At 46.7% G+C, this 27675-nt stretch overlaps 1 protein-coding gene across 2 annotated transcripts; it reads right to left on the bottom strand.

Moving 5' to 3' along the window:
• On the bottom strand, window positions 1–27665 carry TRIM3 (tripartite motif containing 3). 2 transcript variants are annotated; one of them, XM_045839600.1, is made up of 12 exons: window positions 27470–27665; window positions 19660–19825; window positions 9538–9769; window positions 9163–9314; window positions 8817–8997; window positions 7814–8546; window positions 7611–7714; window positions 2482–2649; window positions 2131–2299; window positions 1811–1881; window positions 709–849; window positions 1–574 (listed from the first exon to the last, which is right to left on the bottom strand). In XM_045839600.1, exons 2-12 carry the CDS (start codon window positions 19788–19790, stop codon window positions 422–424), a joined length of 2235 nt encoding a protein of 744 aa, XP_045695556.1. In that variant the 5' UTR covers window positions 19791–19825; window positions 27470–27665; the 3' UTR covers window positions 1–421. The 2 variants fall into 2 exon arrangements, with proteins under 2 accessions (XP_045695556.1, XP_045695557.1); XM_045839601.1 differs by lacking the exons at window positions 19660–19825; window positions 27470–27665 and having other exon boundaries at window positions 9543–9664.
• Between the last annotated feature and the right edge of the window lie 10 nt (window positions 27666–27675).

Below are 27675 nucleotides of genomic sequence, written 5' to 3' on the forward strand. Positions count from 1 at the left end.
CACGTGGCAAACACATTTATTTAATATGAGGGGTGGGGTATTGCTGTCTCTGTCAATGTGTATAGGGTGGTAGGGAGACAACCAGAGGGACTTCTGCCCTGGAGTAAGAGGCTGTTCTGGCCCCAGGATCGGGGGTGGGGAGCAGACTGAGGGGACAAGGGAGCTGTGTAAAGGGGGTAGGGTGAAGCTCTGCACACGTCCTTGGGACCACAGTCCAGGCCCACCCAGTCACCAAAGCAAGAACCGAATAAATAAAGTGCAACCGTGGGGGTGGGAGACGGGGAGAGGGAGGGCACCAGGCGCACCCACGCCCACAGCCCACATTCAGTGCTGCCGGGTCTCGCCCACCTGCGGGCCAGACCCTCCTGTCCAATCACCCCAATGTCCGTCCCTCCATGAGCCAGGCAGGGCCCCTGTGCAGCTACTGGAGGTAGCGATAGGCCTTAAAGCAGTGGTTGCCAGCATCAGCCACCACCACGTGGCCATCCGAGGTCAGTGCCAGGCCCTGTGGGCCATACAGTGGCTCTGCAGATGTGTTGATGTAAGACAGGAAGGAGCCAGAGCTGTCAAACACCTGAAGAATGAGTGGAGAATGAGGGAGAGGTAAGATCAGACCAATGAGATGCATTTTTGGGGTGTACGTGTGCACAGGACACAGCAGGAAACTGCACAATCCATCCGCACATGCCATCCCTGGGCCTTCCTCACCTGGATGCGGCTGTTGCCCCAGTCAGCCACGATGATGTTCCCATTAGAGTCCACAGCTACTCCAGTGGGGGCGTTGAACTGCCCATTGCCCTCACCATGGGAGCCGAACTTGAAGAGGAACTCTCCATCGGCACTGTACACCTGGCAGGGCAAAGGGCTGGGGACTGGGGACCTGGCCTCAGGCAGAGGACAGGGCCTTGGAGGAGGAGGGGGTGAAGCCCCAGAACTGAGGACTCCCATATCTGCAGCTATAGCCCAGTTCTTCCCAGGCTTCCCACTCATGCACCCACTGCTACTGGACATCTCCAGTAGATACCCCTTGGACATATCAAATCTAACAGCCCATCGTCCCTGTGAAACCAGTTCTGAGTTCTCTTTCAGTGACTGGCAACAGCCATTTGGCCATGGGTCATTCTCAATTCCACGTTCTCTGCTTGACAGCCCATGAATTGACAGTCTCTGATTCTATCTCAAATATGTATATATTGCCCTATGTATATATTGCCATTGCAATGGTCCTTATCTGGATTATTGCAAAAGATCTATCTTCCTGCCTCTAGTCTTGCCCCAGCCCGAGTGATCTTTCTAAAACACACAGGACTGTATCACCTGCTGCACCCCCTGCAATCCTTCAGTGACTCCCCAAGAGAGCAAGCTCCTTAAAGGACACACAAGACTTACCCTTGCAACCTAGTCTGAATTACTTGTAGCTTCATGAACACACTGTTAGGGTTCCCACCTCCAGTTCTTGGCTCCACTGGTCCCCTTTGCCTCAAATTTTCTCCTTCTTCTCTACCTTCTGGCTAATTACTAATGGTGCTTTGGGTCATTCTCAGTCTCATCTGAGCTAAATGCTTCTGCTATGCCCTTGCATTTCCCTACAATGCCTTATCACAGAATCTATCACATCATGTTGTAATGTCCTGGTTAACTCTTCTCTACTAGACTATAACTAAGAAGGCAAAGGAAGTGTTTTCTTGATTCATCGCTGTATTCCCATCACTTCTAGCATAGTGCCTGGGTCAAAGTAGCCAGGCCATAAATGTTTAGTGTGCAAATGAATGAGCTCAAGGGGGGAAAAAAGGTGAGGGAAGACACTGACCTTCACTGAATGGTTATGGAAATCCGTCACTACAATCTCATTCTTGTTGTTCACAGCCACAAAATGGGGCCCTGAAAATACAAAGTGATCTCTAGGGTTATGGCTGGGATACTGAGTGGGATGGGGAAGAATTCCTGCGATGACAAAGCTGGGGCATAAGGAGAGGGGTCAGGTTTCTGGGATGATGATGCTAAGGTACAGTGAAGAGAGGTGGTTCTCTAGGGCCAAGACACAAGAGGAGGGGTCATTAGAGCTGGGATACCCAAGGGGTTCTCTGGGACTGGGGAATCAAAATAGACGTCTGAGTTGTTTTGTAATACCTGCAAAGTGACGGTCGGTGGCCCCACGACCCCCAAAACGGCCAACCAGCTTTCCATTGGGTTGGAAGGTAAAGACACAGCAAGACTTGTTGTCGACCACAATGATATGTCCATTACGGTCTACGGCCACGCCCTTGGGGCCCATGAGGCGGCCAGCTCCAATCTTGGTCTGGAAGAGATACACATTAGGGGCTTTATCCTGCCCACTGGGGAGACTAGTCCCAGCCTGACACCAAAGCAGAACCTTGGGCTGGGGATGGACCAAACCAGGACCAGTCACCAGGGGGCACTAGAATGATCACTTCAGCTGATCACCAAGGGTACAGGGTGCAGTGACAGTGAGGTTCTCACCTTGAACTTGCCCTCAGGGGTGAAGATGCTGACCCAACGGTTGTCATAGTCTGCCACAATAATGTCTCCATTGGTGTCCACTGCCACACCTGTGGGGCGCTGCAGCTGCCCAGGCGAGCGCCCACGGACCCCAAAACGGAACTTGAACTGGCCTTCATTGGAGAAAACCTGGAGCAGAGGATCAAGGTAGGGAGGGGGAGGAGGGGAGAGACTGTGGGCACAGAGGGAAGGAAGCAGGATCCTGAGGGAGGAGACCCCCCATTCATTCAGTCATTCAACAAGCACTAATGACACCATGTCAGGGGTACAGAGAAGAATCAGACATGGCGCAGAGCTTAGGGTACATGCCGCAGAGGTGTGAGTGGGACTGTAAGAATATGAAAGGGGTGAGGGAGAGTGGTCAACAAGGGCTCCAAGACGATATCTGAGCTAATAGTCCAAAAGGATGCTAACAGAGAGACCGAAGTTGGACAATAAATAAGCAGGAGGAAAGGTGTTTCAGCAGAGTGGACAGTATGGAAAAGACAGAGTCCAGAAGGGGCTGTTTGTCCAGTGTGGAGTGCAGGGAGCACTCCCATGAACAACAGGAGCCAGGTTTTATCCTAGATGTAATGAGGATTCACTGAAAATTCCTGGGCAGGAGAATGACAGGATATTTGCTTTTGTGATATAATAAGAGATGTATTTAGTCTTTGTCTCCAATGCCTGGCACAGAGCTCCTCAAAGCCAGGGAATTTCCTGAGTGATAGGAGTGTTCTTTGTCATTCAAAGGGAAACCTTCTGAGCTTATGCTACTGCAATGACCTAGGGTGGGGACCCTAGATAGCCTAGGATGAGGCTAGTCATTAGAAAGACCAAATGATTAAAGGGTTGAAACTTAGAGCCCTACCCACCAACCTCTGGGAAGGTGTGTGTGGCTGTGTGTGTGCCAGCACGCAAGCTCTATAAAAACCCTTGAATAAGATTTGATGTGCTTCTGGGCTGGTGCTGAGAGGACAGTGCACCCCAGTTCCACAGAGACAGAAGTTCCTGCACTAGGGACTCTTCCAGGCCTTGCCCCATGTAACCCTTCATCTAGTTGTTCATCTGTATGCTTTATAAAATCCTTTATGGTAGACTGGTAAACATAAGCCAATGTTTCTCTGAGTTCTGTGAGCCACTCCAGCTAATTAATCAAACCCAAGCAGGGGGTTGTGGGAACTTCCAATTTATAGCAGGTTTGTCAATGCACAGATGATGACGACCTGATTTGCAACTGGTATCTGAAGTAGAGGCAGTCTTATGACAATGAACCCTTAACCTGTGGGATGTGACACTATCTCCAGGTACATAGTGTCAGAATTGAGTAAAATTCTTAAAACACTTGGTCAGTGTCCACTAAAATTGAATAACTGCTTGGTAGTATCAGGGAAAAAAAAACATGTTGGAACTTTTAAGAAAGAGTGCTCTGGCTGAAAGGAGGATTCAAGACTGGAAGCCATCCAACCAGTCAGAGGTTGCTGCAGCAGTCCAGGTGTAAAATGATGATGGCTTGGACCAGGGTACTGCTGGAGGGCAGTAGATAGACTCAAGAAACAAATAGGAGGTAGACTCAATAAGACTTGGTAGCAGACAAAAAGGGTGGGAGAGAGAAGAAAATAGACAAGGATTAGCCCTTTCAGGCTGTGGAGCTGACTAGAAGAGGTAACCTTCCTCTCCGATAGAGTGACACTTTTAACCTCTCACCCTCTCCTACCTCCTCCACCTAAGCTGCCCAACATGCTCAGGTCTCCCCATCCTAAAAGCATCTCCTTTGATGCTCTTTTCCTGTATAGCTAAGCCCTCTTGCTTCTCCTTCACAGCCAAGCCATTACTCACTGGGTAAGTCTCATACAATGCTTTGTTATAGGCTCTAGGGACATAAGATGAATCAGAGCCAAGAGCCTTGGATAACTCAAGTTCTGGGCATTGGTCTTAAGCATTGATCCAGACCTGCTCCATCCTTAGGACTGGACCCCCTGCCCCTCACCCCATCCATATCTCTTAGGCCTGCAGGACTATTTGAACTGGTCTCACCAAGACACATCACTCCCTCCTGATGCACACCTTCCACCATACCCTCTCACCTTTTCTGCCCTGATCCCCTGTGATAGGACAGCATTTGCTGTCATGAGAAAGGAGAGACCACAGACTGAAAAGTTGATGTGAGAGAGAATAAAATACCCCCAGATCAGCCGTGAGATTATGCATGTGCCTCCTCCAGTCTGAGCAGCTCAGTTCCAGCTCAAAACTGGTGAGGTTCAGGGTGTGTGTGTGGGGGCATGTCTTACTCTTCCTGTCCTATCCTATCCCACTCCCTTCATCTGGCCAACTCCTATTCATCTTTTGATTCTCAAAATTTCTAGGTCACTTCTTCAGAGAAGCCTTTAATGACCAGCTCCACCCCTGAATCAATGTATTCACAATTAGGTCTCTATGATATGCATTTTATAGTTCTTCATAACAACCATCACTTCTATAAATATCTTTGTCCTCTTCTAAGAATGTAAGTTCCAGGTGAGGCAGGGACTGTGCCTGTTCTTCGCTGCTGCATTTGCAGCACTGGTATAGAAACTGGCACACAGCAGACATTCAACAAATGAATGAGGTCCTCAGCTCAATCTCAGACTAAAACTGGACATCTCCACTTGGATGCCACACAGCAACCTCAAATACAACATGTACAACAGTGAACTCATCATCATATACTTAGACCTGCTTTTGAATGACACCACCACCCATTCAGTGCACCAAGTCCCGCGATTCCTGAACCCTCTTTTCCCACTGACATCTGATGGTTCATCAAAACCTCCTCTATTTGCTTCCTTAACATTTCTAGAATCTGCTGGTGCCCTAGTCTCTGCTAGGGCACCAGCCCTAACATCTCTCTGCTATATCACAGTAGCACTAAGTAAATTCAGGATCTGAGACTAGTAGGGGACAGAGAATAAAACAAAATATTTAAAACAAGCCAGTGATTCTGGTAATGTATGAAGTGTTTTGGCAAAAGGCTGAAGAGCTCAGAAAAGAATGTGATTGATATTCTGCCTAAAGGAAACGAGCAAGTTTCCATAGAAGAACTGATAAAATTTCTGGACTAAGACAATTACATAAATTGTCAAATCAAATATACAAATCAAATTCTTTACCCAGCCTCCACCACAGAGGGGTCCAAAGGAGGAAAAGTTCACGAGGACCCCAATCCTCATGAACTGAGGGGTGCAGGTCAGAGTCTATCTGGGAGCCCAGCCCATACCAGGTGAGAGGTCCCCAGAGTAAGAAAAATAGAAAGTCAGCTTTGGAATCCGAGTCCAGCTCCTGGCAGCCAGGAAGCTGGGGTGAGGATGGAAGCAGGAGCAAAGAAGGCTGCTATAGGAGTGAGTGTTTGGAAGGGAAGGGGGCTGGCTACACCAAGCCCTGCATCTCAATCCCCTACCCTGAGACAGTGGAAAAGCACAGCCCCTGGCTGGAGAGACAGAATGGCACCTGTTACTCTGTGCATGTGAGTGCTTGTGTGTACGCACACCAGGGAATGTTTCCCAAATCTCAACGTTTGTGCCAGAAAACATCCCTGGCTGGTATAAGGAGGAAGAAAAGAGTTAGAGGGTAGAGGGAGTGACTGAGTAGAGCCTCAGCAGCACCCGCAATCCCTGTACTACCTGCCTTCCCTCTCCTACCCATCTCATCCTCACTATCTAGGCTGTGTCCAAATATCTCCCTGTGCTGAACTGGGCCTCTCTGTTCCTCCGCTCTGAGCAATAGGGTGGAAATAAAGGCTGGCTAGAAACACGAGGCTGGGAATATGGGCATGGAAGAGTTCCTGGCACTTTTGGTCCTAGGTGGAAAGCAAGGGCCAGGGAGATCTGATGTTGAGGTGACAGACCTTTAGCAGAGCTGGATCTATGACAAGGGTACTCGCACTGGGTCAGTAAGAAGTTTAAATTTATAGGTTTTGCAACATAAGGATCTTGAGGGAAAAATTTTGCTACCTAATAAAGTACTTCCAAGAACTGAAGTTCAGGAGAGCTGGGAACAATCTCATACAGGATAAATTCAATGTGACCTCGGCTTCTTGGCTCCTAATAGGAATCTACCTCCAGCTCCTCTGGGATTTTTGCAGTTCCCTGAAAGACCCCCTCCAGCACTCTCTCACCTCCTGGCTTTTGTTGACAGCCTCCACCTGGACAATGATATTTGTAACTAACATTAGAAGGTTCAGTAGGTGTCATGCATAGTACATTCTGTCATTTAATGCTACCAGCAACCCTGTGAGGTATTCTTTTCCTAATTTTACACATGAGTTAACTGAGCTCAGAGAGTCACATGACTTGTAAGTGGCAGAGCTAAGATTCAAGCCCAGGTGTCTGGTTTCAGAGCTTGAGGTTTTAACTGCTTTGCTGTGTGTCTACCACACTGGTGCCCACCACTAGGCTCTGGGTTTATTACAAGGAGTAAACAGAGAAAACCACATTTCTGGCTTTAAAGAGCTTGAAGTGAAGCAAGGTTCATGTCCATTTGCATGGTGGATGCTTTAATCAGGTGTGTGAGGGGCTGGGAGGACCAGGGCAGGACCACCTGTGAGGATGCAATATACTATGGTCTAGCCACTGAAGAAATCCCTTTTCACAACTTAACCCTATTTGACTGTCTAGTCAACCAGATGTTTGCAGAGACTGGTGCCCACAGGATATATACTGGAGCCAAGAAAGTATGTTGGAAGATAGCAGGGGAGGGCAGAGCCTGCATCCTGACTAGGTGATGGTGAAAAGGAAAGTTAGCCAGCCAGATGGAGGCTCAAGTGGAGGCAGAGGGGAAGGAAGAATGAGCCAGATCTTTGGGGTCCAGGAGCTGGTCTGAGCCATGGCCTGGGAGGTAGAGGCTGCCAGCATAGTGAACTCGGGTGCCTAACTGTGAATGTGATTACCCTTGTGGCCAGTGGGGGTGAGGCTGCAAGTGGGTGAGTGAAAGGCAGTGCTATGATTTATTGTTCTTTATGAATAGATACCATGTAGGTTTCATCTTTCAGGAGGTGAACTGTACACCCTTTATTTCAAGAGGCTGTAGCTGGAGGACCTTCATTTTGGTGTTGGGGTTGCTGGACAGTCACTCACCTGAATACATTGGTTGTTGCTGTCGGCTACCACTATGCGGCCACTGCTAGCTGCGGACACACCCTGTAAATTGGTAAATTCACCTTTCTCCCTTCCACGGCTGCCTGTGAGAAATGGATGCAGAAAACCAAAAGAATTCACTCGCAGGTCATTTTGAAATTCCCTGCCCTCTCCTGCCCAGCTCTGCCCCTGGCCATCAGTACCAACGCGGAACACGAGCTCGTCTTCAATGGGGTTGTCCTTCCGCTTGCCGCCTGTGCTGTACATGGAGCTGGGCCTCCGCACTGCCTTCTGGCGCACATGGCTGCCTGGGCCACCAGGGGACTTAACACGGCGCTTGACGTCATCGGGGGAAGGTGGCAGGTCCCCTGGACGCAGGGCACGCACACGGAAGGGGCTGCCGCGCACCGGCTGGCCATACAGCAGCACTGAGAGGAGCAGCTCGCCCTCAGAGCGCGCTGTGTACACCAGCTCATATGTGCCGTTCTTGTGGTCCACCACTGGCACAGGAAGGCGTGTACCATCGGGGCCCGTGAGCTCGGCTCGCAGCTCGGCGCTGCCGGTTCGCACCAGCCGCCCATCCTTGTCTTTGGTAGTGACGGTGAGTGAAGCAGGCTGGCCTACCAGTGCCTGGCGCAGGCCCTCTCCCGTGGCCACTGTCTCGTGTGCAGTGGCGCTTGTTGTGAGCAGCGCGCCCAGGTTGAGAACAGATCGCCGCAGCCCATCGACTTCAAGGACCAGTTCCAGCTGTGCGTTCTCATGGGGCCGCTCTGGGAAGGCCTGTGCTGCCAAGGCTGCCAAGCGCTCTCGCATGTGCTTGCGCACTAGCAACACCTCCGGAGCTGAGCCCAGGCGCAGCGCCTGCTCCGCGAAGCTGCAGCTACTGCCAATGTGCTCCTGACCCTGGCGTAGTGTGTCTAGCTGGGTCTGCAACACCTGAGGAGGCAATAGGGGTGGGTTGAATGAGAAGACTGGAGGGGCGGTGTCTCTGTGATTCCTAATTAACTTTTGTGCTATGGCATGAAAGAAATACAAGGGGGTAGTGTGAAAAAGGCACACAGAAGCCCACAGCACCTGTGTGGCCACATCAGGAGGCAGAAATGATAGACTAGGGAAATAGGTGCGCAGGTGTGGAAAGCAGGGGACACATGGAGGCAATAAGGCCGCCTCGAGATGGATGATGGTAGGGAAGGATGAGGGACGCACCTTCTGCTTCGCCCCACAAATGGCCTCCAGGTCGCTGACCAGCGCCTGCTTGCGCTGCTGCAGCGCTTGCTCCAAGTCCTCAAAGGCTGCGCTGATCTGGGCCAGGGCCTCTGCCTTGCGTTCCTGCAGCTGCTGGCTGATGCCCCCCACTAAGGCGATAGCTGCGGACAGCTGTGGCAGTCTGGGGAAGGGAAACATCTCACTCCGGGGTGGCTTTAGGTACCTTTACCAAGCCATTCCTTCTTCAAGAGATCCCCTCCCTGAGGCCTCCCCAGTCCCTCCCCTGCCCCTGTTGAGACATCATCTCTGATGGCCCCACCAGCCCAGGTCCCCACCATGCGCCTACCGGCTGCGCACTGCCTCCAGCTGGCGCTGCAGAGCAGCCTTGTGCTGCTCCACCACGTCTCGCAGCAGCACAGTGCCGTGCTCTCGGTGCTCTCCTGCACGACACTCGCCGCACATGGCTGTCTCACAGGCCTCACAGTAAAACTCCATCGTCTGGCAGCATAAAGATTCCAGTCAGGCAATGGCTAGACATCACACTTCTTTGCCCCTCCCCATCCCCACCTGTCCTCCTTGCCCCTCACCTTCCAGGTGTGCCCCCTGCCTGGACCACTTATCCAGAGAAACACCTCTCACCCACAGCCACTCGGCCTCCTCCCCCAACCTCTCCTCCCCTTCCACCCCAAGTCCTGGCCTCACTGGGCCTGCTTGGGCCCACCTTGCCTTCATGGTTGGGGCAGGAGAGGGGGCGGCCAGCCACTGCGCTGAGGGGGTGGGGGTCCTCAGGGTCGTGGGCCCCATCAGGTGCCTGCTGCATTGCCTCCATGAGGCTGCTGATGAAGAAGTTATTCTGCAATGCCGAGACGCCCTGCTCTGGGAGAATGGACGTCTGCCGACACACTGGACAGGACAGAGTCAGGCTCTGGGCGGGGATGTAGTTCTGGAGGCATCTGGTCAGGGAGGGAAGAAGGGGGTGGGGCAGCATCAGTGCACCCCTCCTCACACTTTCCATGGGTGCTGATCCCTCTCCTCACAGGGGTGTTGTTACACTTCATTTGGAAACCTCTCTGGTTGGCACACACATCTTGTCCTGCCAGCATGTATAAAAGTCCTCATCTCTCACAACTGAGTAGAAACTGACCTCCCTCAGAAGAGCTGACATATGTGCATTCCACACAGTGTGCACAAACACAGGTTCACCTTTCACAGGTGTTTACAAATCCTTCTCATAGAAATATGAGCAACTGGCCCTTACTTTATTAACTCATTAAACATTTACTGACTGCCTACTCTTGTCAAATTTGTGCCAAGCTCTGGGAATACAAAGATAAAGCATAGTGAGCATCTCTAAAATCCTTCCAGTCTACAGAGAAGAGGAGTATTTACAGAAGTACAGAAAAACAGAGTTTATAGAAATAAGCAATGTAATGATTAAGGGTGTGGATCCTGGAGCTAGACTGCCTGGATTCAATTCCCAGGTCAGCCTCCTATTAAACTGTGACCCCTGACAAGTTACTTAACTTTAAAGAGCCAAAGAGTCTTCCTTTGTAAGATAGAGACAGTACAGACTTCAGAGGATATTAGAGAATTAAATGTAAAGGGCTTATATGCCTAACTCATAGAAAGCACTAAATATAGTAGGCTATGAGTATTTGCCTAACTGACAGACAGCACTACATATTGTAGATTATTATTTATCATTAACAAAAGGAATACAGTAGATGCACTGATAAGGAAATGCACAGAGGGCATCTGGCCCAGGGTGGGTGGACAGGGTAGCCAGAACAGGCTTCAGAGGAGGTGATGTAAGCTAAATCTTTATGGACAGATGATGTTAGTCTGACCAAAGAAAGGTGCAGGGAGAGGAGAAAGAATGTTCCACACACACAAGGCGTCCAGAAACAGCATGGTGTGGGTAGGGAATTATAAACAGCTTGATATGGCTGGAAACCAAGTCCAAAACAGGGAATGGTAACAGGAGTCTGGGGAGAGACAGGGGCCAGTTTATGGAGGGCCTGGTGAGCCACACCAAGGAGCTTAGAGGTCACTGCAACACAAGGGAACCACTGGAGCATGGGACAGCCAGGTTCACAATGTATCAAGCTCCTCTTCACTGCCTCTCAGTACAGGGTGAATGTGAATGTGGCGAGAGAGCAGACAAGGGGTTGTAACATCATCACTGGCACCATCCAATTACCACTTATTAAGCACTATGTGCCAGGCACTGTGCTTTACACTCTGTTTATGTAAACAGACTCTGAAAGGGTAAGTGGCCCAAGGTAACAAAGCTAGTGAACACTGGAGCCTGGATCCAGACACAAGGCAAAGCATGTACTTAACCAAGATATTCTTTCAACAGTTTAGGCAAGAGATGAGAAGACCTGGATTTCAGCAGTAGCAATGTAGACTAAAGTGAACAAATTTGAGAAGTATTTAAGGAGTACAGCCAGTTGGAGGTATGTCTGATTAGACATGGGGAGTGAGACATGAGTCTTGGTTGACTCCCTGATTCCTAGCTCAGATCATCAAGTGGATGGTGGTGCCATTCACTAAGATGAGAAACACAGAAAGGGGAGCGGTTCATAGAGAAGTTCAGCTTGACCTGGCTGAGTCTACTGTAATGGTGGACATCCAGGTAGAAGGGACCTGTAGAGAGCTGGGGAGAAGACAGGTTAGAGATACAGATGAGGACATCGTCAACATTTAGCTGGCCTCTGTAGCCATGGAAGAGGATGCAACCAGCCAGGAAGGGGTAGGCAGTGGTAAGAGCAAGACAGAGCACCCTGCAAATAATGAACGAGGGGAACAAGAAGCAATGGGCAGAGAGGCAGGGGGAGAGACTGTCAGAGCAGCAAAGTGAATAGCATAATTCTAAGAGGGAATGAGTAGTCATCAGCGTCTAAAGCAAGCAGGAGAGTCAGGGAACATCAAGGATTGGGAACTGCCTAACAGCACTGGCAAATGTGAGAGACTTTTGTCTGCAACAAAAAGGGAGGGATTGGAGTGGTAGGGGCAGAAAAGCTTGCCTGTTGCTTGTTGAAGTTTGAACGGGAGGTTGGAAGTTTGAGTAAGATGGGGGATGAGGGATTGAATGGCAGCTGGGGAGAGGGTGGGACAAAGGCACAAACAGTTCTTATCTGTATGTCATGGGAGCCTTGAGCATGTTTATAAACTGAATAACCAGTACAGAAGGAGAGGTTGAAGACACAAGAAGACACAGGACAAGGTCTAGGGATGAGGAAGTGGCTCAGAATAGTCTGAAGAAGAGGATTGGACCACACCCTCTGGCTGAAGGAGGGAAAAGAGAGGTGGATGTACAATCGGGGATGGTTAGAGAGAGTGGGCCTAACTCGCCTCTGGCAAGATCAGCTGCTGAGCCTGAAGGAGGGAGGATTTCAGAGAACAGGAGGGCTGGGATTAGTCACTGAAGGGAGGAGGAGAGGAAGCTTACAGACTGAGGGCAGCATGTTTGGCGACCACAAATTTGGAGATGGAAGATCTGCGTGGTGTAAACGTTCCTGTATCTTCAATCTCTTCTGTTGATGTTCTCTATACCTCTTGATCTGAACTAATTAATTTTTATTTATTTAACAAATAATATGTGCCAGGCAAGATTCTAAGTGCTTCCCAAATATTGTTTGTGACCTCGTTTCCCCTTCAATCTTCTCAAGTAGAGAGTGGTTTCTGTCTCATACTCCACATTCCTCAGGGCCAGAGGTGGGGTTGAGTCCTCCCCACCCCCAGCCGTAACATTTCTAAACTATTCTTCAGCTCCTTGAAAGCTCATGCCTTCTCTCTACACCACCCCTCCTTTTTTTTGTCTGGGTTAACTTAATGGTTGCTTCCCCAGTTGCTAAAGTCTTTGGTTTGGCTTACACTCTTCTTCTGTTAACCCTGTCCTGTACTACTCCCTCCCCCCATACACACACTCTGGCCATCAGTCCCAGTGGCTCTGACATCCACAAGGTGACCCATCCACAAGGAAATATTTATTTCCTTGATCTCAACCCCAGTGAACTTTTCCTCCACTTCACCTCAGCTGTCCACTCCCATCCTCCTACCACTGCCCATATCCCACCACTTGCCAATGCATCCACTCTAAAATCTGCATTTCAACCATTCCACTCTTCCCCTGTAGCTCTCTTCCCAGCTCATGGAATCTGGCATTTCCTCTGGCTGCAAAATACCTTCAAACTCATTAAGACCTCATTCCTATTTGTTGAGCATACCTGGCTTACAATAACTTCCTAACTGGATTCCTGTTTCCACTCTTCTCTGCAATTCATTCTCAACATAGCAGCCAAAGTGAGTTTTAAAAAATCTAAATCATATCACATTATTTCCCTGCTTGAAAAAAAAATCCTTCAGCAGTTTCCCATTGCATTTAGAATAAAATTCAAACACTTTCCTAAAACTGCCAAGCTACCCCACAACTGTCCTGATTCTTTTGGGCCTCACTTCATCCCCCTTTCTTCCTCACTCAGCCACATTGGCTTCTTTTCTGGTCTCTGAACACACTCATTTACTCCTTCTTTAAGACCTTTGGATGGAACAGTGCAAAGATTTTCCCACTGCCTGGAACAATCCACACATGTCTTGCCTCCTTATCATCCTCAAGTGTCAGGTCAAGTATCACTTCCTCATGGAAGCCTTCCACTTCACCTCAGTGACTAGATGTAGAATAGCTGCTGGCCCAACCACCCCCACTTACTCCCTATTTACTTCCTGCAAAACACTTAACACAAGCTGTGACTTTCCTATTTGATTATTTGCTTGCTTATTTGCTTGCATCACTTCCCACTAGAACATCAGTTCTTTTTTAAAAAAATTTTATTTTAATCATTGTTCAAGTACAGTTTTCTCCCTTTTACTCCCATTCCAGCCCACCCACCCAACCCTCCCCACTTCCCTCCCATTACCACCCTCCCCCTAGCTTTTGACCATGTGTCCTTTAAATTTGTTCCTGTAAACCCTTCCCATTCTCCCCTGAAATTCCCTCTTCTCTCCCCTCTGGTCACTGTCAGTCTGTCCCCTATTTCAGTGTCTTTGGTTATATTTTGCTTGTTTCTTTGTTTCGTTGTTTAGGTTCCTGTTAAAAGTGAGATCACATGGTATTTGTCTTTCACTGCCTGGCTTATTTAGCTTAGCATAATGCTTTCCAGCTCCATCCATGTTATTGCAAAGGGTAGGAGCTCCTTCTTTCTTTCTGCTGCATAGAATTCCATTGTGTAAATGTACCATAGTTTTTTGATCCATTAATTTACTGATGGGCATCTAGGTTGCTTCCAGCACCTAGCTATTGTAAATTGTGCTGCTATGAACATCTGGGTGCAAAGGTTCTTTTGCATTGGTGTTTTAGTAGAACATCAGTTCTTTAAGAGCAGGGATCAAAAGACAAATGAGTGTGTATTGGTTAAAAGTGAAGGCTTGCCCTGACTGGTGTGGCTCAGTTGGTTGGGTGTCACCTGCAAAGCAAAAGTTGCAGGTTCGGTTCTGTTCGGGGCATGTGCCTGGGTTGTGGTTTCAGTCCCTGGTCAGGGCATGTAGGAGAGGGAACAGATTGATGTTTCTCTTTCGCATTGATGTTTCTCTCCCTCTGTTTCTACCTCCCTTACTCTCTCTCTAAAAATAAATAAATAAAATCTTAAAAAAATATTGAGTATTTAAAAAAAAGAATGAAGGCTCTGCAGAATACTACAATTATATTCTAACAAATTGGAAAACCTAAGAAAAAATTCATAAATTTCTAAAAACACATAACCTTCCAAGATAAATCATGAAGAAATAGAAAACCTGAATAAATTACAAGCAATGATACTGAGTCAGTAATTTGACCACCCAAAAAATGTTCAGAACCAGATGGCTTCACATGATTTCTACCAAAGATTTAAAGAAGAAATAATAACCATCCTTCTCAAATCATTCAAAGAAAGAAAGAAAGAAAGAAAGAAAGATTTCCAAACTCATTTTATGAGGCCAGCAATACCTTGATACCAAAACCAGAGGTCCCACACAGGAAGAAAATTATAGGACAATATCCCTGATAAATATAGATGCAAAATTCTCAACAAAACATTAACTAACCAAATTCAAAAGCATATTAAAAGGATCATACATCATGATCAAATAGGATTTATTCTAGAGATGAAGAGATGGTTCGACATCTGCGAATCAATCAATGTGATATATCAATTTTTTTCAAATTATAAAAGAAAGTTTATTTAGAAAGTTACAGAGGCAAAAGAAGTGGGCTACAGGAGAAATGGGCTCAGGGAACAAGTTACTGAGGCTAAAGAAAGGCCCTTGGAGCTTAGGGGAGAAAAATGTCAACATAAGGTACCTGGGGAGAGAGAAGCAGGGAAAGAGGGGGATGAGAAAGCATCTGACAGAATTCAACATCCATTTATAACACAGGACTCTTAACAATGTCGGGGGTAGAGGGATTGTACTGCAACATCATACTCAATGGTGAAAAGCTAGCTGAAAGCTTTTCCTTTAAGATCAAGAATAAGACAAGGATGCCAACTTTCACTGCTTTTATTTAACATAGTATTGAAAGTCCTAGTCACAGAAACTAGGCAAGAAAAATAAATAAAAGGCATACAAATTAGAAAAGAAGTAAAACTGTCACTATTTACAGATGACATGATATTTTATATAGAAAACCCTAAAGACTCCACCAAAAACACTATTAGAAGTAATAAATAAATTCAGTTAAGTTACAGGATACAAAATTAATCTACAGAAATTAGTTGTGCTTGTATACACTAATAACAAGCTATCAGAAAGAAATTAGGAAAACAATCCCATTTATAATTATATCAAGAACAAAATAGCTAGGATTAAATTTAACCAAGGAGGTCAAAGGTCTGTACTCTGAAAACTATAAGACATTGATAAGGAAACTGAAGATAATACAAATAAATGTAAAGGTATACTGTGCTCATAAACTGGAATAATTAATGTTGAAATGTCCATTGTTCTCAAAACAATCTACTGGTACAATGTAATTCCCATCAAAATACCTGTGATATTTTTCACAGAACTAGAAAAAAATAACTCTAAAATTTGTTTGGAAGTATACAGTAGCCAAACCAACTGTGAGAAAGAACAAAGCTGGAGATATCAGACTCCCGGATTCCAAACTTACCACAAAGATACAGTAATTATGAAAACAGACACACAGATCAAAGGAATAAAATACAGAACACAGAAGAAATAAACTCACACTTATAAAATCAATCAACTATGACAAAGGAGACAATCAATTAATTTATTAATTTATGAAATAAACCCATGAAGATACAATCAATTAATTTATACAATGGGAAAAGACAGTCTCTTCAATAAATGATGTTGGTAAAACTGGACATGCAAAAGCATGAAACTGGACCATTATCTTATACCAGACACAAAAAGGTATTAGAAATGGGATTAAAGACTTGAATACAACATTTGAAACCATAAAACTCCCAGAAGGAAACATAGGCAATAAGCTATTTGACACTGGTCTTAGCAAAATTTTTTGGACTAGTCTCCTCAGAAGCAATCATAAACAAATGGGATTACATCAAACTGAAAAGCTTTTGCACAATGAAGGAAACCATCAAAACAAAAAATGAAAAGGCAACCTACAGAAAAAATATTTGCAAATCATACATCTGAAACAGGGTCAACATCCAAAATATGTAAAGAAGTTACACAATTTAATATTTTAAAAAAACAATAAAAAATGGGCAGATTACTTCAATAGGCATTTTTCCAAAGCATACAAATGGCCAACAGGCACATGAAAAGAAGGTCAGCATCACCAATCACCGAGGAAATACAAATCAAAACCTAAACGAGTTATCACCTCACACATGTCAGAATGACTATTATTAAAAAGTCAGAAAATAACAAATATTATTGAGGATATGGAGAAAAGGAAACCATCCTACACTGCCTGGGAATGTAAATTTTACACTAGTGGGTATATAAAAGTGTGCAGCCACTATGGAAAACAGTATGGAGTTTCCTCAAAAAATTAAAAATAGAACTACCATATGATCCAGCAATTCCACTTCTGGGAATGTATCAGAAGACAACAAAACACCATTCAAAGAGATATATGCACTACTATGGTCAGTGCATGATTATTTACTATAGCCAAGTTATGGAACTTAAGTGTCCATTGATAGGTAAATGGATAAAAAAGATGTGCATGTGTAAAAAAGATGTACACACACATACATATGCACAGAGACAATGGAATATTATTCAGCCATAAAAAAGAATTAAGCCCTGGCTGGTGTAGCTCAGTGGATTGAGTGACAGTCTGTGAACCAAAGGGTTGCCAGTTTGATTCCTAGTCAGAGCACATGCCTGGGTTGCAGGCCAGGTCCCCAGTAGGGGGCGCATGAGAAGCCCCCTCCTGCAGATGTTTCTCTCCCTCTCTTTTTCCTCCCCTTCCCCTCTCTCTAGAAATAAATAAATAAAATATTTTTTAAAACTTTAAATAAAAGTAAAATAAAAAGGAATTAAATCTTGCCATTTGTAAAACCCCAAGGGTATCATGCTAAGTGAAATAAGGCAGAGAAAGACAAATACTGTATAATTTTACTTATATGTGGAATCTACAAAACCAAAACAAACAAATAAAACAGAAACACACCCATAGATACAGGAAACAAACTGGTAGTTACCAGAGCGTGGAGAGGTTGAGGATGGTGGTAAAATAGGTGAAGGAGATTACGAGGTACAAACTTCCAGTTATAAAATAAATAAATCATGGGGATATAATGTACAGCATAGGGAATATAGTCAATAATATAATTGTTTTGTATGGTGACAGACAATAACTAGATTTATCGTGGATATCATTTTGTAATGTATAAAAATATCAAGTTACTATAATATACATCTGAAACTAACAGGATATTGTATGTCAACTATACTTCAATTAAAAAAAGACTGAAGGGTCTGCAGTCAAACCTGGATTCAGACCTCAACTACTTACTTGCTGTGGAAACAGTTCTTAATTCTTAATTACTTTAAATCCTAGTTTTCTCTTCTCTAAAATGGGGATAATAAAGAATCTGTTGTGAAGATTAAGTAAATCAGTACATGCAAATCACTTTGCCAGGCCCTTGCAAATAGTAAGTAATCAGTACACAGTGGCTATTGTTATAATTTCCTAGAGACTGATTTTCTCCAAAATGCTCAGTGATCTGGGAGTAGAAGGTGCAGAGACATCTTACTGATCCAGCACTGAGCTTCAGCCTCATGGGTTTAGAAAAAGACAAAGATGTGAGTGAACGTGGCCAGTCAGATGGACAGGTATAAGATCCAGGATGGGTAAGAAAGAAAGAAAGGCCAGGATGGATCTGGTGGCTGGGAAAAGAGGGAGCAGTCGAGGGGCCTGGCTGTCTATATGCAGTCAAAGCTGGTGCTGTAGGAATGGGATAAGGGAAGCCAGGAGTAGGACATTGGCATGTATGACCGCAGAAGAAGTGGTATCATTTCAGGTGATGGCAAGCCCCATAGATAGAGTATGACTGAGATGGCATGGAGGATGTCCCTGGAGACACAGTCAAGAACCAAGAGGCATATAAGTGGGTAATGAAGTCACCCAAATTGACGGAAAAATTTGGAAAGGTCAGGAAGACTGAGTCTGTTTCCCGTTGATGAAGGGGAGAGAGCAGTGGAGCTGGAATCTGAAAGAGCAGGGATGGAAAAGAAGAGTTCCTGGGGCAAAGCCAGGTTTCAGTGAAGGCAGGAGGCAGAGGGAGGGCGTGGGTGGTGACAAAGGTGAGAAGACCCAGGGACCAAGCCACTGAGGGATAAGGGCTGGAGAGAGAATATTGTCTAAATACAAATGTGATCATGCTTAAAACCCTGCAAAAGCTTCTTGTGGCTCTCTGGGCAAAATTCCCTAAAGGTCCACAAAGCTCCAGGTGGTCTGGCTTCAACATTCCTCTCTAGCTTCATCCCATGCCACTCTCAATCATACTAGCTCAGCTACCATCTGGTCAGGCCTCCTCTAGGCCCTCTGACCTGACATGGTCCATCATGCGGCATGGCCTTTTTCCATGTTCTTCCTTCTGCCTGCAATGCTCTTAGCACTCCCTTCACTTAGTTAACTCCTACTCAACCTCCAGACTGCATCTCAAGGAAGCCTTCCCTGAGTCTCCAAACTATATGATCCCATATACTAAGCTCTCATAGCTTAGCACTTTATTGCAGCACTTAATAAGGATGCAATATTATATATACATGTAGCATGGCTGAACAAAAGATCATGGCATGATCTTTTGATTACTTCCTCTTTCACTATACTGTAAACTCTTTAAGAGAAAAGATATATCTGCTTTTGCTTATCACTGTATACCCAGTGCCCAAGACAGGGCTGTCACATAGTAGTTGCTTGATATATATAAATGTTTGTTGAGTGAATGAATAATGGATAGACGCCTAGAGGCTGGAAGGGGCTGCCTTTCCCTCAGTGCTCCAGGACAACAATGAGGGTGGGCAGGGAAAGACAGGTCCTAAACTATTCTGGTCCCAGAGCTGCCTGAGAGTCTCAGTTCTTACTGATTTCTCTGGTGCCATTGAAGGCTGCCTTAGGGTTTGGAAAGGGGACAGAAAAGGGTCTGCTCTGGGCAGGGACCATGGCCCAATGTTAGGAGCTTCTGGTCCTCTCATGGGTTCTTGCATCAAACCCTCATCTCCTGCAGTTGGAGTTCACCTGCTCCCCTGCATGTGTACACAAATTTCCCTCACCTCACAGGTTTACACACACCACTCCCCTCCCAGGGGGCCTGCAGGGTCTTCCTCCCTCCCAGTAGACACACCCCCTCACCTCTCACAGAAGGTATGCAGGCAAGGTAGAACCTTGGGGCACCTGTACCGATCCAGGCAGATGCTGCACACCAGGAACTGCTTGTCCATGGGCTGGACCTCTGGGCCAGGGCTGTCCTGCCTCTTCGCCATGGTGCCCACGAATGGCTCCTGCCACTCACACCAGCCTGTGTATAGAGAGATGGTTAGCACCAGGTTAAGTCAGCACTCTCTTCCTTACCTGATCCCCACCTCTCAAATGCCCTACAGAAAACTAGCCCCAGGACTTCCCTGCCAGGGGCAGGACAGGTAGTGATCTGGAAAGAGCAGGGTGAAGTAGGTAAGCTGAGTAACCCTTGCTTAAGGACATAGACTAGGGTTAGATTGGGTTTCAAAACCAGTTCAGCCTCTTACCAGCTATGTGGCCTTGCATAATTCATATAACCTCTCTGAGCCTCAGTTTCCTAATTTGCACTTGTGGGAATAACAATCCCTACCTTAAATGGTTGTTCTGAAAATTGCGATAGCGCATGTTAAGTGCATGGTACATGGATGCTCAGTCTCACTGATACACCCATCCTTTACCTCCTCTGCCTGCCTCAAATCCTCCTCCAGGAGAACTTCCTGATGGAGTGAGTATCTCTTGCACATCTGCCCAGGACTGCATTCTTTTCTGCATATAATCAGTATCCAGATACCTCATCCCATTTTCCTCCAACCACACAGCTACTGCTCCTAATTCAGGTCACCACCAATTCTCTCCTGAGATGCAGCAGTAGCCTTTTAACTGGCATCCTTGTCTCCTCACTTGTGCTTCTTATCCATCCCCCTCACAGTTAGAATAAGGTTCCTAGCACACAGATTCCACCTTGTCACTAAATTCCTGTTTAAATTCTTTCAATGGTTATCCATTGTCCAGAGGACAAAGTCCAAACTTCTTAAATTTACCAGCAAGGCCTGGCTTTGCCCATAGCTCATATCTCATGATTCTATCTATGATCAGTCACACAGATTTCTTTTCAGTTCCTGGAAAACTCCTTGTTCTCTTTTACTTCTGGGCAGTCACACATTCTGCTCTCTCTGTCTGAGATCCTCTTCCAAGTCCCCCTTTGCCTGGCTGGCTATCACTTGTCTTTCTAGTCACCATGTAAATGTCACTTATGCTAGAAGGCCTTCCCTGATTTCCTGAAGTCTGAGTAAGGTGCTTCACCTTTGTGTCCCATTGCACCCTCTGTTTCCTTCAACCTACCCCTTATATGCTACACTGTAATTTTCCTGTTACTTCTCTGCTTCCTCCACTGTATACATATCACATATGTACATATATGATATAGATATAGATATAGATAAAATGACTTAGCCCAGAGCCTGACATATGATCAACCTGTATTTATTGAATTAATTCAGTAATTTAACAAATATTTATTAAGTACCTACTTTGTACAGGCATTGTGGACAGAGTAATAAACAAAACAGATATAGTCACTGTCCCTATGATAGAGAGGCAGTGACAGATATTTTAAAATTAAATAAACAAATAAATACATAATTACAAATTGAGGGAGGGGAGCACTACAAAGAAGAAAAGGATGCTATGAGGAAGAATACTTTTTTGATTGGGTGATCAGGAAAGGCCTCTCCAAGCAGATAACTTGAAGCAGAGCTCTGAGGGGTGGAAGGAAGATGGTAGGCATGAGGCTGGGGACATCAGAGAGTGAAGGAGGAAAATCATTCTAAGCTAAAGGAATAGCGTGAATGAAAGTTCTTAGACAGAGGGCTCACTGAGACACCAAAAGGACCAGGTAGTTAGAGCAAAGTAAATAAAAGGCAAGAGGTGAGTTTGGGAAGATAGGCTGAAATGAGATCAGGAAAAACCTTGATGTTAAGAATCTAGATATTTCTCCTAAATTGGGAGAGAAATGATATAATTTGCATATATATATATTAAAAAGCTTCTTTGGCAACTATGAAGATTGAAGAAGAGCCAGAGTGGAAGCAGGAAGACCAGTTAGAAAGCTACCCCAGTTCTTCAGTAAGATGACATTGGGTATTAGCAGAGCTATAGGTAAAAAGGTGGGTTGATTTGAGAAATACTCTTGAGGTTGAATCAAAAGAACATCATGATGGATTGGATGTGAGAGGGGAAAAGGAATGTCAATAATGACTCCAGGTTTCTCCTTTGAGCAAATGGTGGGCCATGTACAGAGACAGCAAAAGCTGACGAGGTGACTTGGAGCATTCTGTTTCAGGCACGCTGAGTTTAAGGTGCCTGTGTGATATCCAGGTAGAGATGTCATGTAAGGAACAGAATATAGGAGCTCCAGGGAGAGGTCTGGGCTGGTTATTAATTTGGAAGCGCTGGCATATTAACGGCACTTAAAGCAACAGGCCACGAGAATGGATGAGACCATGTAGGAATAGAGAGTAGAGAGTGAAGGAGAAGCCAGAGCAATGGGAGGAGAACCAGGGGAGTGTGGGACCAAGGGAGCAGAGAGAAGAGAGTGATTCAGGAAAGGAGTGGTGAGGTAAGATGAAGACTGAAGAATGTCCACCAGATTTGGTTGCGGTGAAGTGGCAGGGGCAGAGCCAGGTTAGAATGACTAAAGAAAGGAATACATTAAGACAAGAGATGTAGACAATTAATGAGAGAAATCTTGCCATGAAGAGAAGCAGAAATGTAGTTGAAGTACTCCAAAACAGGCAGTGACTAGTAGTAAGTCAACAGAATCTGTGCCCAGCTGCACACACCAAGGGCCTCTCTAAAGATAACAGATGAACAAATGCATGCATGCATGCATGAGGTGGGGTCAGTCCAGGGACTTCTCCAGGTTTGAGGAGAGACCAGAGAGAGGCTGGGCTGTATATGCCTTCTGTTGGAGTGAGGCTGGGCATGGGAAGGCTAGGAAGGGTATGCCTGAGAGCATCCTCTTCAGTGGGGCAGTGGGACTCTGACGTTCTGTCTCTGGAGGTGATGGGTTCTGAATCTGGACACTCAATACAAGGACAACATAGCAGGAGGGAGGACAGATTGAGGGCTGGTGGAAGAACGGGAGGCCAGAGCCAAGCTGAAGCTTCTGCCTGCTGAAGGGGAGGGCAGGGAGGAGAGTAGGAGTGGTCTACTGGGCCCTGCTGGGGCAGCTGAAGTCAGGCTCCACCTCTCTCCAAGCCCAAGGGGCTCTCCCAGCCTGTCACAAAGAGGCGGGGATTGGGCTACATCCAAGGTTGGACAGCTCCTCCCTCCCTTCCCCTTCCTGCTTTAGTTCCCCACCCAGGGCCGCAGCCGCTGAGGCCTTACTAAGACTCCCTTCTCCTCCTCGACTCCTATTACCACCTCTCCCATCCCTCTGCACCCTAGGGATCTGCCCCCAAGGTCCTATAAGCAATGGTTTAAGTGGACTGTTTATTAGAGCAGTTGGAAGACCTTGAACTCAGAGCTGAGATTTTACCCTCTTTCCTCAGGCTGCTTACTGATCCAGGATCCCTTATCTCATCAATGCTATATGGCTCAGTTCTAAAGACTCCTCATTTCCTCATTCAGCATTCATTCAACACCTCTTCCAGGCCTGGGAATACAAAGATAAATAAATAGTTGCAGCCCAGTCTTCACGGATCCCACAACTAATAAACTGATTACTGCAGTGCGTTATGGTGAGGGCTATGATAGGGAAGCACAGATCTCTCCAGGAGCACAGAATTCACCTAGATTTGGGATCGGGGAGAGCGATATTGGAGGTAGGAGAACAAGGGAATTCTCCTGAAGAAAGTGTTATTCAAGCTGAGAGCTCCAGGATGAGTGAGAGTTACAGAGAACATGGTGCCTTCTGCATCAGGAGACTGAACCATACACTGGGACAGGGGAGGGCTAAGAAACAAAATGAGTTGGTAGGCAAGAGCTAGATCATGCAATGCTTTTTTGGTCTCATTAAGGAGTTTGGACTTTAGCCTTCCCTGCTAAGGGATTAAGGCTTTATCCAAAGAGCTAAGGAAACCTTTGGTGGGGAGTGGAGGGGTAGAGAAGGTACAAGTATAGAGTGATAGAGCCACAACTGCAAATTTTTGACTGCTCTCTGGAAAACAGTTTAGAGGGGACACAAGTAGAAAGTTAAGAGACTGGTATGATATTCCAGAGGAGAGATAATGGTGGTATTGACGAGGGGAGTAGCAAAGAGGAAATTGAGATAAGGAGATTTCATAGAGATGATGGCTGGATGGTTTGGTGTGAAGAGTAGAGAGAGAAGAAAGAATGAAAGATGATTGCTAGTTTTCTGACTTGGAAACTCTGGAAGAAGTTCAAATGAGAGGGTAATAAGTTCAGTGTTTAATAAGATGAATCTGGGGTGCCTAAGGGATACTTGAGTGCAGAGGTCCAGCTGGCAGTTGCAAAGATAAGCTGGAGCCTAGGAAAGAGGTCTGGTCTGGAGATAAATATTTAGAAATTGTTGGTGTACAGATGGTGGCTGAAGCCATGGGAGTGGATGACATCACCCAGAGATGAGAAAGGACAGCCTGTGACTGTGCCCCAAGGAACCTCAACATTTAAGGGATAGGGCCAGAAGCAAAGTCTGCAAGAAATGGAAAAGGTGTGGCTGGAGAGGCAGGGGAAGCAGAAAAGAGGGACAGTGTGAAGGCCAAGGGAGAATAAAGCTTCATAGACAAGGAAACAATCTTATTGTGAAATACTGCAGGAAGGTCCCATGATTTAAAACCCTGGAGAAGCTGTTATTAACTTCAGAGAGTGTGGTTTCCATGGGCTGGAGGAGAGGAAGCCAGGTCCAAGGGGCTGAGGAGGAAGTTACTGTGGGCAAACGAAGACAGCCAGTGCTGCTGACTCCACTAGATCCTTGACATCTGCAAAGGATGTGTTTCAAGGCCTTTCAGTTTCTCCAAATTCTCAAACAGCATCTAATTTCCCCCATGACTTCCTCCCACAACCTCAGGAGAGTACCAGATTTACACAGCTGTGAGTGAAGGTAGATAACCAAAGCATTGTTAAAAAATGGATACAAGAGGTCATCTAGGCTCACTTGTTTCCTAAAATGACTCACTCTTCTTCACTAGCTTCAAGTGTATTTGATTATTTGAGGCCTCAGCAAAATGTCAAATGACTGCAGGTTACAGTCTTCGGGGTTTCTCTGGGACAGATGAAACCTAGGAAGACATAAATTCCTCAAAACCAAGGAATTCTTTTCAATTAAGATCAGCAAGGAAGGAGAGTGATGAAGTTCACAGTACCATCTCCCCCACCACTGCCAGACTGAGTAGATGAATGAATTATTTGATCAGTTGATCAACCTACCAAACTTCTCCAGGCACACTCTGGACCAACCAGGCCCTTCAACTGAAAACTGGAGATGCAAAGCTGAAAGAGACATATTCCTTGTCCTTTCTAAGCTTTCAAACAAGTGTGGAAACAGACATGGAAATACAATGTAATAATTGTCATGCTATTGGCATATTCAAGCTGCTAAGGCAGCAAAGAGGAGGATGTCCCTAGTCAGAAGGTGATGGAGGAGAATGAACAGGCCTCCAGAAGAAGGGATATCTGAGCTGGCTCGTGAGGGACAAATAGAAGCTTGACAGGTACATTGGGAGAGCTGAGCCAAGAAACAGAAGCATGAAAAATTAAGAAACATGCACCAGCTGGGCAAAACAGCAAGACTCCAAAGGGCAGAGGGTGTACTCAGTGCTTTCATGATCACTCAATGCAAGTTCTCCACTTGCTCCCTGGATGCTCCTTCACTGCCCATTCCTTAAACGTCTAGTTCCCCCAGGGCTTTGTTCTAGGGCCTCTTCTCTCACTTTCATACTCTGCCAGGGAAATTTCATCATCTCCCAGGGCTTCAGTTGCCATTCACTTGCTAATGACCCCCAAAGCCTTATCTCTTCCTTAACTTTCTAAAAGTTATCTCAAAAAACTTTCTTGAACCCCACACCTGTATGTCCAAATGTATCGTGGACACCACTACATGGAAGATGGAGACTAGCCTAAAACTGAATTATTTTTCCCCTAGCCTACGTTTCCTGCTGCATTTCTCATCTCAATAAAAGGCACTGCACCATCCATCTCACCACACCAACCCTGGGAGTCTTCTTAGTCCCTCCTCTTCTTTTCCCTTTCAGATACAAGATATGATGATCCTTGATTCTGCCTCCAAAATGTCTAGGTTAAAAAAGGTCAAGAGATCTAGGAGGTAGTCCTGTCACTAATTTCACAAATGCAAGTTAAGACTGGGTAAGTTTCTACTCCATCCCCTTACTTATAATTGGGGGGGATCTTTTTGTTCCCCAAATCCGGGATTCCTAAGGTTCTCTTTCTAGCCAAAAGTCCTTACAGATTGTAATATGTATCCAGGCTTAAACCCCATCTTGTACTATCTTGAGGATTAGATTGCTGGTTTCCACAGTAAGGCCAAGTGTCTTAGAGGATGGCTGCAGTTGCCCCACACCTCCCTTCCAAAATAAATGTTTTCTGAGTTTTGAGAACATATGACACTCCCTCTGGGCACCCTCTATTCTAGCTGTATGGTTTTGCTCTGGTTTTCTGAACACGGGCTGTACTATCCCAACTATGGGCCTTTGCTCAAGCTCTCCTCCCAGCAAGAATGACATTGTCCCTTGAGTGGCTGAGGCAGCACCTGGCACACAGAGGGTGCTCAGTATACATTGGTGACAGGAGAGCCATGTTTAAATCACTGCAGTTCCCTGTTACCAGACAGAAAGGCAAAAGCAAAGGCAATAACAAGATAATTAAGCAAAGCTCCAAGGAAAAAGACCTCCACTTAACATAAAGAAGCTTTCTCACAAGAGAAGGTAGTAAGAGCTCTGTCACTAGAGGCATACAAGCCAAGAGAGGCAGGGCACCTGTCAGGCCTGCAGCTCTGACTCCAATTCTGCAGTAAATCAGAGCCCTGCTTAGGTGATGAATGGGCACTGGTGAGCTGGACAGACAGGCAGGGACAGATCTGTGAAAAAGACCTCTGTACCTGCTCCAGCTTCCCAGATCTCATCTTCCTATGGGTGCCAATCCTGCCTTCGAGTTGACCGCATGAGAGACCCCACACCACAAACAAGCCCAGGGCCTGCCTTCAGTCAGAATGACCTCCCTGGGGAGCAGCCTACCCCTCCAACCTGCAACCATCTGTCCCTGCAGGTTTACAGCCCAGGATCTGTAGCCAAGTCCAGAAGGGAGAAGGCCAGGCCAGGGTGGGGCCTGGGGTCCTCCAGACACGGCCCAAGCTGCAGGGGAGCCGGGGGTGGGTGGAGGGGGAGTCCTTTGCTACAAGAAACAGCCTCCCGATGAGGTTTCCTGTCCAGGGAGCAATGTTAGAGGAGGAAAGGGTGTCCTCCATCCTGGCTGGTGGGCCTTTTGGTGCCTTAGGAGGATGAAGGGGCGGAGGAGGGAGCGGGCAAGGGGTAGAAGTGTCTGCACCAGGGAGAAAGGGACCCTTCAGACAAGCTGGGCCACTAAATTTCAGAGTCCCACTCAGCAACCTCCCCCGTCCCCCACCACCACCCTCGGCCGCAACGTTTGACACCCTCCACCAACATACACGCTCTCAAACCCTGCGCTTCTCCAAGGAACCATCACCCTTCCACCCGAGCCTGCTCCCCTCAAACATGGACCTCACGTGAGAAGACACAGCCCGAGGAATCCCCCCACTGCTCCCACGGACGTGGACACGCCTCACATGGACAGAGACAGTCACAGATTTTGAAAAGCATTTGTGCCACCACCCACAGATGCTCGGACAGACACCAGCCGCTCCGACCCAACCCCAGACCAGGGCAGACAGAGATACAAACGCGCCCTGGGGGCCGCCCGTCACACTCACCGCGGCAGAGCAGGATCGGAGGGCCAAGGCCCGGACTGCGGCCGCTCTGAGGGGCCCACGGTGCTGCCCCCGCTGCCAGCGCCAGTCCGCCCAGCCCTGCCCTCGGCGCCGCCCCACGTCCCGCGCCTCCCTGGTCCTCGCGCCGTCGCAGCCGCCGGACCCCGCCGCCCAGGCCGGAAGGAGGGGCCAGGGCCGGGCTGCGGACC

Source organism: Phyllostomus hastatus, unplaced genomic scaffold (assembly GCF_019186645.2).
Source record: "Phyllostomus hastatus isolate PE091 unplaced genomic scaffold, TTU_PhHast_1.1 phas_contig_304, whole genome shotgun sequence".
NCBI classification, from domain to species: Eukaryota; Metazoa; Chordata; class Mammalia; order Chiroptera; family Phyllostomidae; genus Phyllostomus; species Phyllostomus hastatus.

Bases quoted from the DNA above. Each gene is read 5' to 3' on its own strand.
- TRIM3 (XM_045839600.1), bottom strand. From the start codon at position 19,790: ATGGCGAAGAGGCAGGACAGCCCTGGCCCAGAGGTCCAGCCCATGGAC. The intron at 2,300-2,481 runs GTGAGAACCTCA...TATCTCTTCCAG, and splicing joins CCCCTGAGGGCAAGTTCAAG to ACCAAGATTGGAGCTGGCCG. The intron at 1,882-2,130 runs GTATTACAAAAC...TTGTATTTTCAG, and splicing joins CACCGACCGTCACTTTGCAG to GGCCCCATTTTGTGGCTGTG.